This window comes from Brassica napus, chromosome A8, assembly GCF_020379485.1.
Source record: "Brassica napus cultivar Da-Ae chromosome A8, Da-Ae, whole genome shotgun sequence".
In the NCBI taxonomy this organism is placed as follows: domain Eukaryota; kingdom Viridiplantae; phylum Streptophyta; class Magnoliopsida; order Brassicales; family Brassicaceae; genus Brassica; species Brassica napus.
Genome location: NC_063441.1, coordinates 22,097,558 through 22,114,049, shown reverse-complemented (window position 1 = coordinate 22,114,049; position 16,492 = coordinate 22,097,558). Strand labels below are relative to the sequence as shown.

The 16,492-nt window shown below is 35.0% G+C and overlaps 3 protein-coding genes across 5 annotated transcripts; 1 reads left to right on the top strand and 2 right to left on the bottom strand.

Annotated features, from left to right (window-relative positions):
* Positions 1-246: 246 nt before the first annotated feature.
* LOC106362329 (vesicle-associated protein 2-2) lies at positions 247-6,265 on the bottom strand. Of its 3 annotated transcripts, XM_013802210.3 has the most exons (11): positions 6,247-6,265; positions 6,056-6,139; positions 5,349-5,476; positions 4,972-5,042; positions 4,751-4,832; positions 4,297-4,412; positions 4,044-4,223; positions 3,389-3,841; positions 3,232-3,309; positions 2,916-3,155; positions 247-333 (listed from the first exon to the last, which is right to left on the bottom strand). In XM_013802210.3, the coding sequence occupies exons 3-10, from the start codon at positions 5,395-5,397 to the stop codon at positions 3,042-3,044; spliced, it is 1,143 nt and encodes a 380-aa protein (XP_013657664.1). In that variant the 5' UTR covers positions 5,398-5,476; positions 6,056-6,139; positions 6,247-6,265; the 3' UTR covers positions 247-333; positions 2,916-3,041. The 3 variants fall into 3 exon arrangements, with proteins under 3 accessions (XP_013657664.1, XP_022546162.1, XP_022546160.1); XM_022690441.2 differs by lacking the exons at positions 6,056-6,139; positions 6,247-6,265 and adding an exon at positions 5,720-5,865; XM_022690439.2 differs by lacking the exons at positions 6,056-6,139; positions 6,247-6,265 and adding an exon at positions 5,704-5,722.
* Positions 6,266-7,238: 973 nt separating this feature from the next.
* Positions 7,239-7,944, bottom strand: LOC106362330 (probable histone H2AXa). The gene is made up of 2 exons (XM_013802211.3): positions 7,659-7,944; positions 7,239-7,570 (listed from the first exon to the last, which is right to left on the bottom strand). The coding sequence occupies exons 1-2, from the start codon at positions 7,863-7,865 to the stop codon at positions 7,349-7,351; spliced, it is 429 nt and encodes a 142-aa protein (XP_013657665.1). The 5' UTR covers positions 7,866-7,944; the 3' UTR covers positions 7,239-7,348.
* Positions 7,945-8,547: 603 nt separating this feature from the next.
* On the top strand, positions 8,548-13,057 carry LOC106362331 (E4 SUMO-protein ligase PIAL1-like). The gene is made up of 17 exons (XM_013802212.3): positions 8,548-8,691; positions 8,830-8,898; positions 8,991-9,066; positions 9,182-9,247; positions 9,535-9,600; positions 9,682-9,764; positions 9,922-9,973; positions 10,051-10,125; positions 10,389-10,456; positions 10,543-10,591; positions 10,676-10,760; positions 10,847-10,948; positions 11,110-11,161; positions 11,253-11,304; positions 11,410-11,526; positions 11,609-12,193; positions 12,281-13,057. The coding sequence occupies exons 1-17, from the start codon at positions 8,669-8,671 to the stop codon at positions 12,800-12,802; spliced, it is 2,142 nt and encodes a 713-aa protein (XP_013657666.1). The 5' UTR covers positions 8,548-8,668; the 3' UTR covers positions 12,803-13,057.
* The last annotated feature ends 3,435 nt before the right edge of the window (positions 13,058-16,492 follow it).

Here is a 16,492-nt window from a genome sequence, read left to right as displayed (position 1 = left end):
TCATATACAAATTAATGATTTTATAAAGTTACATTTTCCTTGCCTCTCTGGATCGATGTCTTTTGTTGTACATGTATCACGCACCATCCGTTGCCCCTTATGTTCGACCAATAATATTACCCATTTTTCTCAAAAGAAATTAAAATTACCATTTACGTTATTTTTCTTGGTAACATACTTTTCATGTCGGATGCTTACAACTATCATTTATCGTTATTATTTTTATCTTTAAAATAGAAAGTAAACGAGCAGAGAAACAGAGCCAAATCATCATAGATCATACCATATGTCCATTTGTGTCAACTAACACTCGACGCTATACAGTCTAATAATCTATACTATACTAAAAGGGGGATATAAGCCATGGAGAGGGTGTCCACATAGGATAGAAAAATCAACCAATCAGAGAACCCGAAATTGCCATGTCATCTCATTTTTTTTCGTAAAAAATAAAAAAACAATGCGAAGGTGAGAATCGAACCCGGGTTAATATGATATATATATAGGACAGTTACCACTAAGCCATTGAAACTTTCTTGGACACATATACAAGAACCACTAAGTATATAATCACAAACTCTTATGTACATTTACAATAATATGAATTCAACTTTCAAGACTCCGATACTTTATTTTGTAAAAAAAAATAAGTAAGTGACTAAGCTAATATATTCTTAGAAAGTGTGAGAACGTTGACAAGTATGAAAAAGCATAGATTTTTGTTTTCGTGACAAAGTTAAGAATTTTGTAAAAGTAAGTTTAACATATAAATTTTCGTGACAAATATGAAAAAACATAGATCTATACTATACTAAAAGGGGGATATAAGCCATGGAGAGGGTGTCCACATAGGATAGAAAAATCAACCAATCAGAGAACCCGAAATTGCCATGTCATCTCATTTTTTTTCGTAAAAAATAAAAAAACAATGCGAAGGTGAGAATCGAACCCGGGTTAGTATGATATATATATAGGACAGTTACCACTAAGCCATTGAAACTTTCTTGGACACATATACAAGAACCACTAAGTATATAATCACAAACTCTTATGTACATTTACAATAATATGAATTCAACTTTCAAGACTCCGATACTTTATTTTGTAAAAAAAAATAAGTAAGTGACTAAGCTAATATATTCTTAGAAAGTGTGAGAACGTTGACAAGTATGAAAAAGCATAGATTTTTATTTTCGTGACAAAGTTAAGAATTTTGTAAAAGTAAGTTTAACATATAAATTTTCGTGACAAATATGAAAAAACATAGATTTTTGTAAAATTTTGACAAAACAACTCATAACATACTTCTCTAATGTCTTAATAAAATATTATTTAAGGATGCAATAATTAAATATATTAATTCAATAAATTTTGTAATTTATAGACAAAACAATAACACAACAAATTTTGAAACATTTGTTTAACCTATCGATTTTTTTTCATGAGAATCCAACTAAACAAGATAAAAAAATAATTAGATTTACAAATATTTAATTACCATTTTATTCAATTTTGATTAATTTCAAATTATCATAATGTATCTTTTTGAAGTTACAAATATGAAAAAGCATAGATTTTTGTACAATTTGACAAAACAACTCAAAACATATTTTTCTAATGTCTTAATAAAATATTATTTAAGGATGCAATAATTAAATATATTAATTCAATAAATTTTATAATTTATAGACAAAACAATACCACAACAAATTTTGAAACATTTGTTTAACCAATCGATTTTTTTTTCATGAGAATCCAACTAAACAATTAGATTTACAAATATTTAATTACCATTTTCTTCAATTTTGATTCATTTTAAATTGTAATAATGTATCTTTTTGAAGTTACAAAAAAATAATGTTCTTTCTTTATTACACTAGAATTATATATAGATTCTATATACACAAAATAAATATAATATAACAACATAAATTTACTTTCCCCGATTCATATGAAAACTTTTTCAGTTATCCACCAAAGCAAATTAATTAAATCAATGAAATTGTTAAAATACAGCAAATTAATATATAATTTTATTTTAAATTAAATTATTTAAAAGTGTATTTTTGTTAAAACAAAATAATAAATAAGTAAAACTGATTTGATGGTAATTTTTATGATATCAATTCTGTGAAAGAAATAGAAGCTTAATATGGAAAAAAATCTTAAATACAAAAACCTCTAAAAATTAACAAAAAAACTAATAAATTAAACTATGATATCACTTAAAAGCTTCTTAGACCATATTAATAAAATATTTAAGCGATAATTAGACAAATTTGATTTTTTTCCAGCAAAAAGTTTATTATTAATTAGCATCAGTTATTTCAAGATGTTTAAGAAATGGTGGACAAAAAAATAGGATGGACATTAATGATATATGAACTATGAATAGTACTTTGTGAAGCAGACTTAGATAACATATATGCACATACATTTTCAGTCCTTTTTGATGCCTAAATTCAATTTCTTCAGAGTAATTATTCCACAAATAGATCGTATGAGATATTGTTTTGATATGTAGATTTGTTTTTTCAATGTTAAGAAGATTGATAACTGTAAAAATGTCTCATTCGTATATGATATGTCTATAACCGAGTCCCCAACATGAGACAAGTTTGTTTAAAAAGTAAATAATTTTATTTTTCTTATATTATATAATAAATATATATTATTTACTGATAATAAAAATATAGTTATTCATCTATCACAAATATCTATGCAAATATTTGAATCAAGTACAACAATCAAACAACATAATGATTTCCACAAAGAAAATTTAAAAAATATATTTATGTTATGTAGTCATATTTTATATTTTTTAAATAATATAATACAATATTATACATTATTTTTTAGAATTGAGAAATACATATAATATCTTATCCGCGCGTAGCGCGGTTAAAAAATCTAGTTCATCTTAAAAGTGTCTGGAGAAACATCATTATGACCAAAACGAGACCAATCATTAAGTATCCTTCCTTTGTCTATATTTTCTGACTGCACACTTGCTAAGAGATAAAGAGAGAGAAACCAAGCAGTCAAGTGCGCAGACAATACCCGATAACAATGCTGATGAATGCAACCACGCATACAAACAGCAGAGGGAACCCAATGTGCACTTCTTTCACTATCTTCTTCATCCTCATCTCCGCCTGCATCACCATTATTACTTGGTTATTAAAAGAAACAGCTATGTAAGTCAGTCACTACTAACTATAATACTCTCACCAGCTCTTGTTGCAAGCTTTCTCTATGTTGGGAGCTTATAGACCGCTCCTCCATTAGCTTCGAAATCGTTGAATCAGCCTACACCAGATTTTTAACCCGTTAACAGTGTATAGAAGATTTCACCTAAGTTATGGACTTCTATATTTCATAACCAAACCTGTTTTAGCTTGGATTCAAGAGCATTGACTTTCAGCTTCATCTCCTCAATGTCTTTAACCAACTTATACTCGTCCAATGCTTTGCTATTCTGAGCGTCTGTTTTCTGCTGCGAGACAACGTCTCTGTCCCTATGTATCTTTGGTTCTTCAGGATAAGTCACACTCTTGGCTGAGGTTTTTCCATTAGCAAACCCTTGATCCCCGGAAAGATCCATGGCCATATTCGTGGTAGTACCCAAATCATGTGTTGGCTTTATTCCCCTTCCAGCATCTTCATCCTTATGAGACTTAATAGGATCAGATTCAGTTTCTTTTGCCATTTTTGATGTATCGTAGCCACCACCTTTAGTTGCCTTTATGTCATTTTCAATAAAATCCATGACGCCCTTCCTTGGTTGCTTTAACTCATCATGCCCAACCATCCTCGGCGGCTCCTTTACAATCTCACTCTCCTAGAAAAATAAAGATTGTAAATGAACAAACAAGTATAAGAAGCTGCCTACTGGACCCAACAAATGAGAATATAAGCTAAGCTAAAATGGAGTTGGAGTTGGTGGGAAAGAACGACACACACTGCTTGACGATTACTCTTCATATATTACCAAAATCTCAAAAAAAAAAATTGGTTGTGAAGAGGGTAAATACTCTTCTTACATATTGTGGAGGAAGAGTCTCTGATTGACCATGTAATCGATCCTTGGGGATGGAATCTTCAAATACTGATTCCTGCTTCAGTGCCCCCTTAATAGGAGATAGTTCAGGTGAGTCAGAAGCCATCACGAGAGTGACTCTCAGTTTGTTTTCCTCTATGTGTTTGCCTTCCGCTTTGGAGAACTGAAACGAATAAACGAATGAATATACAGACCAAATAACCGAGTTTCGGGATAGAGAGGCTCAGACGGATTACCATGCTAGCAGTGATGTCTTCATCAGTTGTTTCCTCGGGCACAGCAGTACTCTGGATTAAGAACTTGTCCTTGCAAGCCATATCTGGAGGTGGCTCTTTGAAAGCTTGCATAATGACTGCAGTAACATATAACTCGATTAACCCAAAAGCACTGACTGAATTAACCACGAAGGTTACATATAGTGTGAGAAATCATTTGAACTTAGCAACTCCATCAGGAGCAGATACATTTTCCCTTTAGGACAACTACAATGTGAACTCTAAAAGCCTAGGATCCTATGACAGTGTCCAAATGCTGTTCAAATTCGAGCGACAAAGGACAAATCTATGAAAATATACACATTCCAGTTCCTTTCCCACGCCAGTAGACATCATGCAACATCTTATCCCACCAACAAAAGAAATGTAGGTGCAAGAAATTCAGTTCGAAAGGACATAAAAAAAGTTGGCATACCAGAGAATTCACAGGTTGATTTTGGTGCCACAACGCCAACATTTGGACGGACACAGTACTTCTTGGGTGATGTAGTTTTGACCTGTCAAAACACCCAAACCACAACTAATTTTAGGTGTCTTATTCAGAGAACTAATTTTCCTCAGAAATTTTAAAGATATTAGATATCCTGAAGCCGGAAAAATAGAGAGAAGAAGATGGAGAAAAATGTGAGTTTAGACCTTAAAAGCAACAAAAAGATGAGTTGTATTGGTAAGCTGTACCACGCAGGTACTCTGCTTCTTGAGATCAACTACAAAAGAGAGAAACAGTTTAGTCTTAAAAAAAAATAACAATTACATATTATTTGAAAAGCAAGGCAAAATATCCTAGCTAGTTCCATCTACACAGTACTACACAACACACAGATGCAGCAGCAAGAAGTAGTTTGAAAGTTCCTCAACACAAAACAGACTATGACAATTCTAATTCCAAGGAAATAATTGACAATTCAGAGAAATCATTGTTCTTTTTTTTAACGAGAACAACAGTTTCTAGTAACTGAAGTAAAAAAGGTTATTAAGCAAGTGATAAAGAATGAGTCACTTAACATCTTTACCTACAAACTTCAACGTTCGTGGTTGAATATCCAACAACGGCATATTCATGGTTGCTGTGGCTAAACAAACTCGAACTCACTAACTTCAAACAGCTCCCCACTTGCAGGAGGACTCTCTCTCTTCGCACCTATGTTAACAAAAATTAAAGAGGATATAACACATCAGATAAGCTCAAAATCACTCAACCAATGAAAACATTTGATACTCGAAACTACATCAAAAATCAGATCACTAGTCCCAATCATAAGACTCTCTCTATGTTTAGAACATAACGAAACCTAACCAACCCATTCAACAAAACAAAAAAGGTAGCGATTCGCGATTCAAGTACGCAGGAAAGAAGTGAAACGCTACTAGTTTAAATCCAAACCGCGCGAACTCGCCGGAAGACGCAAACGCTATTTTAGTGCGTTTGATTTTTTTTGTTTCAGCGATACCGCCGACACTAACTTGTTGTCGGCAACGCGTTTTGCGAGTATCGGGAAAATCAAAACTCCCAGCGTTATATTCAACGACGATCTAATGACGTCATACTAGCTCAACTGCTCATATATTCAAAAAACGAGACTAGAACGACGACGTTTTCGAGGAGGAGCATCTCAGGAAAATAATAAAAATCATCAGATCACACTCATAGATCTTCCAGAGCCCTAGCAATTTCTATTTTACAATCGAGTAGAAAAAGAAAAAAAAAAGCGAATATTACCGTGTGTATCCACGACGAAGAACAAAACGGAACTTGAGATGGGCGGAGAAGCAGCAGCGAGAGCGGTGGGGTTTCTCTAGAAACCTAGAATTGAAGAAAAGCAGTGAAGGCCAAGTATATATGTGAATGAATGAATGTGTTCAAAAGTATGGTGCCGAGATGGAGATGGAGATGGTTAACATTTGTTGTACCTAATGCCAATTTCACTAAACAATTTTTTTTTGTTCTGCGGTGGGTTTTGTAACGGGCATGGGTATTATATTCGATTAAAATAACATTTATAAGTGAGATTTGGGGATAAAACAAAAAATTTAAGTGAGATTTGCAATTTGGTAGATGCGAAAATATAGGAGAGAATGTGATTGGGTAATAAATGACGCTTTTAAATTAAATTTTGAATGCCTTTTGAAGAGGGGGTATAACACGCGTGAATCGTGATTCTATTCCGATCACCACCAACCCCTCTCATTCATGCGCCTTTAGTAACACAAAGTTATACAGATTTATTTACGTAATCAAATATTCCTAAAGACCTCAACAATATAAAACGTAACGCCAAAAAAGTTATATTTTTGATTGGAGTTGTGAAGACTACACAAGAACTCATCCACATAGCTCACTGTTATTTCATTGGTGAGTCTATTCTCGAACTGATTATCAATCCTATCAATTTGGGACGGTTGTCCATATTTATTTCATAAAGAGCGGTGAGAGAGAGAGAGATAGATAGTCCACTAATTTATTTTAACTGGGAGCCCACAAGCTGAGATGCCAAAGAGTCCACCAGTTTTAAATGGGGGCCCATTTGTTCTGATGCATTATTGCTTTGTACTTGGTTACACCATGTCGATCTAGAAGTGTCTAGCTGTATACGTTTTGGAAGTGGGTAAAGATTAATAATAGGCAATTCAGTTCAGTCCATAGAACGACGACACCTTTGGCTCCTGATGGATTTTGTTAATCGATCTAATAAGGTCATACCTCGAGACCGGCTAGTTTGTGTCTATAATCACTCAATATGTTTTATACATTCTCATTTCTTTCGAGCAACAACAGAGATACTCCTCCAATTTTAGATTACCCAAACCGAAATAAATACAGAAAACGATTATTGGTTAATAGTTATAGTTTTAGGCGTAGAAGACTAACAAGCCGACCACAAACATACACATACAGCATCATCGATGATAAAAGTTTGATTTCGTTTTTTTTTTGGCAAACCTTACGATTGATTAATCAAGAAGCATATATTAGCTAAAGTTACATCCAAAAAAACAAGAGCTAAAAAGAAACTCAAAACTCTTGAGAAGCAGATCCAATATCTCCCTTGTTCTTCCCAACCTTGGAAGGCAAAAGATTCGAATGAATATTCGGCAACACTCCTCCGTTAGCAATCGTCACAGCTCCCAGAAGCTTACTCAGCTCCTCATCGTTCCTCACCGCAAGCTGAATATGCCTCGGCACAATACGCGTCTTCTTGTTATCCCTCGCCGCGTTTCCAGCTAGCTCCAACACCTAATCCAATTCCAAATCCAATCGAATCAGTACGGAGAATAATACCAAAACCTAATTATTAATCAATCGAATCGATTCGGATTAATACCTCAGCGGCGAGGTACTCGAGAACGGCGGAGAGGTAGACCGGAGCTCCGGCGCCGACACGCTCCGCGTATTTACCGGCTTTGAGGAATCTGGCGATTCTTCCGACGGGGAACTGGAGACCGGCCTTGGAGGAACGAGAGACGGACTTGGTGGCCTTTGGCTTTCCTCTGCCTCCTTTGGTCGTGCCGCTTGCTGCGCCGGTGCTCATCGTCTCGAAATTGAAGAAATCGAATTGAGAATAGTTGGTGAAAGTGTGAGAGCGGAAGATGTTGAGTGGCTTTAGGGCTTCTTTGCTCTTCTTTATTTATAGGCTGTAAATATCAACTCTGATTGGTTAGTTGTAGAATCACGCGGATTGCCAGCGTGGCACTTAATATAGCCTTTAAAATCGAGTTGATTTGTTATCGTCCGTTCATATTTTTAGCGGGGAAATAGAGAGAAAGACAAGGGTATCCAGTAACAATTATCAAACTTTATAAGGACCACGCTGAGAAATTATAAAACATTAAGAAGTTAACTGCAAACTATAAGAAAGTTGTAAGCAGTGTTTTTAAAACCTGATTAATCCAATGGTTAAACCGGATTCGACTATAAACCGGTTACATAGTTAGATTGGATTTAAAATTGGTTCGACCATGAACTGATCATTTAAACCGGATTAGATCTCAAGATTATTAAACTGATAAAAAAATACTTAAACTATCAAAAATCTATAAACTATCTATTTAAACATAAAACTAATTTATATTATATTTGAAATTCATTTATATTTTAATTATGTATTATATTTACTAACATTATTTTTAGATTTATGTACCTAAAACATATTAAATCAGAATATTGAACTAGATTTGACTCGATAGAACCATATTAAACCGTGGTTCAAAAACTATCTGACTCAGCTTCCGGTCCGGTTTTAAAAACGCTGGTTATAAGCTTCTGCCTAGCAGCTTACGTCGTCGTGACGGTTTTGGGATTAACTTCTCGGAGACGACTGAAGAAGATTCATCAATGGTGATTCCGACGAGTTCTACGTATTCTCTCTTCTCTTATACTGTGTGTTTAGTCAAATATTCTATATCTGTGTTGTTTGACTTTTTGATTTGTTTAATAGTTTCGATTTAAAAAAAAAAAAAAGAGTTAAACGAGCATTCTCAATTGTTTACGTATAGGTTGAACCATCGCAGTGAAGTTGTCGAGAGCAACAAAGAGTTTCACGCTTACTGCTTCTCCCTCGCTAAGTAAATTGATTTTTGTGTCACTCTGCATTTCTTTCTTAATTATTCGGTGGAATCTTCCATAGATTGTAATTAGGGTTTTTTGCGAATTGCAGTCGAATCGATGCCTCAATTGGGAACGATGAAGTTCCTGTGGATGCTCAAGAGCTTGCTAAGACACTCCTCAATCAAGTTTGTTTACTTTTTTTTTGTCTTTATATAGTTTCAATTTTTTTTTTTAAAGTTGGTTCTTATTGTTTGGGTTAGTGTACTCATGCTGCTGTTGTTTCTGTGTTGTTTGGTGCAGGTGTGTCGACGTAGATGTGATGATGAAACGAAGGCTGTGTTAATGGTGCTGATGATCTCAGTTAAGGTAACATAAGAACAGAGTTAACTCCGGTCTCTTAACCTGGTTCTTAGCTTAGAGACGTTTCTTAGTTTTTTTAGTTTTTAACTAAGAACTATCTTTTAAATAACATATATGAGCGTTTTTTAGCTGAAAATTGAAAAACAAAACAAAAAAACGTCAAATCGTAAGTTAATCATGCCTTTGGTAATTCCTGTGCTTGATTTAAAAGGTTTGATTTAGATATAACGGGTACTGTATAGGTTATTTATTCGAGGTATATATATGATAATGTGTTTGTGTTTCTCGGACAGACTGCTTGTGAGCTTGGATGGTTCCCGGAGAGAGAAACTCAAGAACTGCTGGCTCTTGTAGACTCTGTATGTGTAGTTCCAGACGAACTTCTAATTTTTTAGAATGTTCAGGATTCTTTATGTAGTGATGTTTTTCTTCTTGTACAGATGTGGAAGGGTTTCAGCGGTGCTGAAAACGTCGCCTCTGGTCTAAGTAGTCCCGTCAGTCTAATTCCGCAGGTCATGGAGAGGTAGGCTGCAGTTTCTTTATGCTACTTTAACTAATGAGTAATCGAGTATATCTGATAGTTTCTTAGACAAACTAGTTCATTCACTTATCTCACACTAGCAAGGGTAATAAGATCGGAACATTCGTTTGTTTGATTCTTCTCCTTTTTCACTCTGTAGGTTCTATCCATTTACAAAGCTGGGGCAAATTCTTGTTTCTTCTGAGTCGGAGGTGATTTTTTTTGTCCTTATTCAGTTCTGAGCAGCTTTTAGAGTGTGCTAAGTTAGCTTTTTGTTCTCTTCTGGCAGGCAGAATCAAACATATTGATGAAGGACTTCTATATTTCAAAAAAGATGTTGCAACATTCTCCCAAACAGAAAGTGGTATGTATTGGAATTTATATTATGTATATGCGTTTTATTACTCTGCCAGTCTTGGTGTTAGCTTCTGCGTCTTCATTTAAATTCGCTGTTGTCGCTCATAAATCTCCTGCATTCAAGTTTTTAGTGCAACTAGGTATATAGATGCATGAATGTACTTTTAAGCTTAAGTTTAAGCTTTGCCGGTTGTATCACTTCAGCATTTTGATTTTATATTTTTGAATCTTCCGCATATTATGATTACGAGATTCTTGTTTGCTCTTCAGGGATTATTTGTTTTCCGGACAGAGGACATAAGCAAATCTAGCTGTATTATACATCCTCAAGAAGTCAGGTGTGGTTGTATTGCTTTCCCTTTTCCGTTTTGGGAAACTGTTTCTGTATGTTAACTAACCACATGGCTTTTATGTGAAATTACAGCTTTCTGTTGAATGGAAAGGGCGTTGACAAGAGATATGGCTTATCAATGGTTTGTGCTTTTCGCTTGTTTCTCGGATATCTTTTTGAAGTACTTACTATTTTACAAGTAAATTGTTTATTGCAACTTTTTCAGGATACTGGGCCGCAGTGTCCAACGAATGTTACTAGCCTGCTCAACGCTGGGTCAAATCTTCTCCAAACAATAGGCTGTTTTGGAGGTTTATGTTCAATTGTTATTTTAGACATCATCTTTGTTTCGTCTTCTCATTTGCATCGATAATGATTTGATGTCCATTTGTTATAGGTAGTTACTTCATTATTATTGCCTTGTTTGATACCATATCACTGCCGGCCAATCCGTTGCTGAAAGATTATGTTCGCTCTGAAGTCACTGAATCAAATTCAGGTAAGAGCTTTTAGTCACTAGGAAAAAAAAACCATTCGCTTAAGGTTTATTGCACATCCCACAATGAAGTCATGTAGTCATTTTGCATTCATACATTTTTTTCTGAGAAAACTCTTCTCTAGATCAACCATTGTTTGTCTTTTTTCATTTTTTTTCTTTAGATTGTGACGTCATTGAGGGCCCATCAAGGATATCTCTCAGTTGTCCTATCAGGTACGGGGATGTTAATCTAGATTTACATCTAAAGAAATTGCTTTCACAATTACCTTAGCCTTTAAAGATTTAATCATCACCACTGTAACAGCCGGACACGTTTCAAACTTCCTGTGAAGGGTCATGCCTGTAAACATCTTCAGGTGATGCACATTTTCTGTTTATTACGACAAATGATAGTATCAGTCTTATGTTTTCATATCTGTTTAGTACGAGAAATTATAATATATTGTGATTTTCTGTTGTAGTGTTTTGATTTGTGGAACTATATCAAAATAAATACGAGAATACCATCATGGCGCTGCCCGCATTGCAATCAGTCTGTCTGCTATACTGACATCCGTGTAGATCAAAACATGAGAAAGGTAAGTAGCTTTACTACTGTTACTTGGTGGTACATCTTTTTACATCCTACATTGTATAACCAACCTTGTCCAATATCCACAGATTCTAGAAGAGGCTGGATGTAATGCTTCGGATGTGGTTATCTCTTCTGATGGATCATGGAAGGTTGTAACGGAGAACGATGAGAATGTGGGAGCTGTGCCGGAAACCACTCATGGACACGGGGACCCAACTAGTTTCCATAACCTGGGGCCTACTGTTTTGGATCTTACCAGAGATGAGGATGAAATGGAAACATCCGGAGGCACTCAAGTCAATGAACAGAAGCCTTGTGTATCCGAGATTCAGTGTCCGTCTTCTGCTTCAACCGACGCATTGCCAGAGTTGCCACAAACTTTGAATACTTCTGATGGGCAGCAACAGTTCATCAACTCAGCAGCAAGAGATGCCATTCGAACCAACCCATATTCGCTAGAGAGATTAGCTACAAATACGGCCAGCTTTCACATATCAATGCCTGGTGCTCAGTCTTCTCAGTTTCAAGGGTCACATGTTACACCTCTTAGAAATTGTCTTGGGAGAACCACTGATTTGATGGAGAGATGGAGCCACATCTATGGAAATAGCACAACTCAAACTCCATCGACACCCATGCCTCCTCCGTTGCATCACCAGTATGCAGTGCAGGTTTGTCATCTATTTTTACTCAATTGTTATTTTTTGTTTTGTTCTGTTTTTCGTCTGTTTAAAAATTATGTTCTCGTCTGTTGGCAGAACCAGAGGCTTCCCACCAGGAGCCTGTCCACTGTACAGGACAGACCGATCCCATCTGCCATTACACGTCCCCAAACTTTAGGTGTTAACTATGGAGGAGCCTCCGTCCAGAGACACATGCAAACACCTGTTCAAAGACGGAATCTTGGTGGTGCAGCATCGCGTGAGTCCATGAATTTGACTCCTGCTAACACAGGAAACTGGCGCCCACCACAGATCCGTATGAGAGGCAGTCTAATGCCAGGTTCCACGGGGTATGACCACATGATCATTCGACCCACTCAGCCGGTTCAGGCACAAGCTCAAACACTTCCTCAGCCAACAGCTTATAATAATATGCCGGTTCAGGCACAAGCTCAAACACTTCCTCAGCCTCAACCACCAGGTTACTATAACAGTCTAGATGATGAGATTCAAGCATTTTTAGCTCTACAAACGGAAGCTGGAATCGGTTCAGTTCCCGTGGGTGAAGGTGTTGGGACGCAGGGCTCGGTCTGGTCAATGCCTCCTGAGACATGGTGATTTTCTGATGGCTTTAGCCTTTAGATATGCACCACCAACGGTTTGTAGCAATAGCATGAATCCTCTTTAACACAATCCAAATAGTTATACAGGTCAATTTTTCTTGTTACTAACCGGTTTTGGCTTCCGGTATGTATAATGTATATGGGGTATTTTTGAGATTTATAAACATTTCTGTATTTTGTAATCCTTTTGTAATAAATGAATCCTAAAAGCTTTAACGTAAATCCAAAAAGTTTAGATTCGGGTACGTCATTGCAGGTGTGTATTAGTGCGTTTCTTAATTTAAGCAGAACTTAAAAACACTCACTAGATATTAAACAATCAGATGATAAGAGTTTTGTCCGATATGTACATCCTTTGGCTGTGGTCCAGGCTATAGTCCATTTCTCAACATTCATTTCATAGGCCACAGTTCCTTTCCTATCATGTTCCCCCAAAATCTCAATTCACCTAAAAGAATAACGTTTTAAATACCTTTTTTGCTTACCTAAAATATTCGGACATCTAACTCATATTTCTTTCGGACTTAAAAAAACTAGAGAGCATGTTTTTTTTTTTGTTTTTGAACACAACTAGAGAGCATGTTAAAATAAATTTATTTCAGCACCCTATTTCATGGCTTTCAAAACCTGTACCGTTAAAAGATGCACCAATTTATACCATCAACATTGGTTTATGGTTAATTATCTTTGTTTACATTTGTCATTTCTTCCATATATATATGTAATTGGAACTTGTACTTGGAATTTATTAAATCTTAGTCCTGAAGTGAAACCAAAGACAAAAAAAATACTAATTAAAATCATATCACCAATTAGAAAGAAAGTAGATCTAAGTTATGCATTGGTAGGTACTGTGTTCATCATGCTAAAAACGTGAACTATAATTCAAATAAAATAAACACGAACTTGTTGGTATTGTTCTTTCACGAACATCAAAGCTCACGTATTATTCCATACCTTCTGATATTATACTCAAAAAGACATTATTCGAGGGGAAATCAAAGATAGGAAAGACGACAAGAGAACATTATATGAATGTATTATTACCAGCCTAGTGGCCAGGGCGGCTAACTGGGAGGGATAAACGGTGTAATCGCCTCGAGACCAAATCTATGTTTCCGACTTTCCGTGTATATTAATAGTTAAAGAATCCGATTTTTATAAAAGCAAATTTTTACATAAATATTTTAAAATTTTAACAAATAGAAATTAAAAGGGGTCCAAAATACTTTAAAATGTATATAGTTTTGTTTACTTCACAAAATATTACTGTTAAAAGATTTTAAAAACAAAAATGTACTTAAAACATTGAAAAGTAAAAAAAAAAAAAAAGGTTAAAGAGAATTTTTTTTGCCTAGGGATCTTAACAATATTAAGTCGGTCAAGCTCGTGGCTGCTTATTATCGAATATCGGAGATCTGTAGGTAGGAGAGATACTGGATCCAATGCACCACGAGATGATTCCCACTAAATAAATGAAGAAATAGTAGTCACACTTTTTTATCTCTTTTTCTCTGTAATAACTGCACACTTTTTTATCTCTTAACCAATATATATTTCTATTATTATATTTTTCTGTCTGGAGCTCCACTTGTCTGTAACTGTAGAATGTTCCCATGATTCAAGTCACATTCAAACAAGCTCATGATTCAAATTTCCAACTCGCATATCATATCAGTTTTAGGGTTTTAGCCCATGATTCCCGAGAAGTGTCGTACATCCAGGTAAAACATTCGCATTATTCCATAATTTTTTTTAAAGAAAATATTATACATGATTCTTAAATGGGGAATTGGTGAAATAACTAAAACAAAAAAAAATAAAATTAGATTTTGAGAGAGAAGGTAGAGAGATAGGCAAAGAAAAGAAGATAGAGAATGGAGATTTGGTTTTTTCTTAATTTTTGTTTTTTTGTTGGATATATGGTGCAATTTCTCTTCTTAAATTGTCAAACAAAATCTTTTACTAAAATTCACCTAAAATAGCTATGGTCTCGTAAAACTCAGCTTCGGCTCTATTCCTGAGAAACCAATCACTGCAGCGACAAAAATACTACGCAATTTGTACAAACCTTTACTGCTACGACATTTCAACTCACTACACTTGTAAGCTTGTTACTCGACCAAACTCACTACACTTGTAAGCTTGTTACTCGACCATTGACTTTTCTCAATGCATGTGCCAAGAGATGATAAGATCCACTCAACAAGTCATCGTCTTTCAATATGCAAACACTCCAAACATTTGATACATATTCATGTAGCGTGACAAGTTTTAAAAACTTCTAAAATCAGTAAACACAATAACAACAATCTCTCATAACTGAATTTTTAGAATTTTAACGCACATTCAGTAATTCTTTTTTTTTTTTTTGAACTAAGGCTTTCATTAAAATAAACGTTTACAAGATAAGGTTACGAGAACCTTATAGAGAGAAAAAGCTAGCATGAATAACTTCATGAATAAAGGCTACTTATACTTATGAAACATAAGGCATAAGAAAGATGAACCAAAGTGAAATGAGAAAAGCAACTAGCAAGTAGCACGACCACGACGACCATGCTTACCTTTCCCTTGCACTGTCTTCCATTCCAAATCTTGGTACTTGATAGGAGGTTTTGTCTCCCTCCCACCCCTTGTCAAGCTAAGCGAGCACGGTTGCTCATTCTCGGCTTCATCCGCATCATCTAGCACAGTGAACCGAGAAGGACTCTCAAATTCACTAGCTTGGGACAATGTGGTTAAGGGATCAACATTTGAAGTTTTTTGGACCTCTTTGTTGATAATGTTAGATGGAGAAGTTTCCATAATGTGTGCTAAAATGGGAGCAGATAGGGTTTAGATATGATCGCACATTCAGTAATTCATATCAAACATTATGATTCGTGATATCATTTGAGAGTCTCAAAAATTAAATAACTAACACCTCAGATTTGGCTATAAGCCTACAATTACATTTAATTTTCCCTTTTAAGATAAGGTTTAGATATGACAGCAGTTACCTTTTAAAGGTTGTTGATGGTTTCATGATCGGTCTTCTTATTTCCAGGAAAAGCAATCAAAGTCTGTCTTTATCAAACTAGATATGAAAATACGGCATAGATTTGAAATACTAGGATATACCGGTGAGCGTAAGACATTTAAATATGAAGTTTCTAGCTTTGCTTACAAGTAATCTCGAATTGGCTCATTACTCTAACGCAACAGATAACGTACACGGCTTTTTCAATGAAAACTTCAAAGCTCTCTTACAATGCGTTTACTATTGCATGCAACCATATAATTAAATATGACAACTCATTTCAATTCGTGACAAAATTGATTAACCACGTACTAGCCAGTACTAGCAGTCACGTAAGATATATTTATATCCTACTCTATTTTCAAGAATATTTTAAGACTCGAACTATTGGTCTATCAGTATACGCGGCAATTGATGTTTTGACTTTTTAAAACGGTGGTTAGAGAAAACAATTAGGCATATTAATTAATATATGCTATTTCTAACTATAAAATAAGGTATGTTAGTTTACTTCTATTCTTAATTTTCACTAGGGAGAACCGTGCATGTGTTTTACCAATCCATTTGCATGTGACAAGTGTTTTTTGTTGTTTGGACAACAACAAAAAAAATTAAATCATGTAATTTTTTATCGGTTAATTAATGACGCAAAACATGTGCTTT

Excerpts from the sequence above, each read along its gene's own strand:
- LOC106362329 (XM_013802210.3), bottom strand. The coding sequence starts at position 5,397 with ATGAATATGCCGTTGTTGGATATTCAACCACGAACGTTGAAGTTTGTA. Across the intron at positions 4,224-4,296 it reads AAGACATCACTGCTAGCATG|TTCTCCAAAGCGGAAGGCAA; the intron begins GTAATCCGTCTG and ends TATTCGTTTCAG. Across the intron at positions 3,842-4,043 it reads AGACTCTTCCTCCACAATAT|GAGAGTGAGATTGTAAAGGA; the intron begins GTAAGAAGAGTA and ends TTATTTTTCTAG.
- LOC106362330 (XM_013802211.3), bottom strand. The coding sequence starts at position 7,865 with ATGAGCACCGGCGCAGCAAGCGGCACGACCAAAGGAGGCAGAGGAAAG. Across the intron at positions 7,571-7,658 it reads TCGAGTACCTCGCCGCTGAG|GTGTTGGAGCTAGCTGGAAA; the intron begins GTATTAATCCGA and ends GAATTGGATTAG.
- LOC106362331 (XM_013802212.3), top strand. The coding sequence starts at position 8,669 with ATGGTGATTCCGACGAGTTCTAC. Across the intron at positions 10,592-10,675 it reads AGAGATATGGCTTATCAATG|GATACTGGGCCGCAGTGTCC; the intron begins GTTTGTGCTTTT and ends CAACTTTTTCAG. Across the intron at positions 10,761-10,846 it reads AACAATAGGCTGTTTTGGAG|GTAGTTACTTCATTATTATT; the intron begins GTTTATGTTCAA and ends CATTTGTTATAG.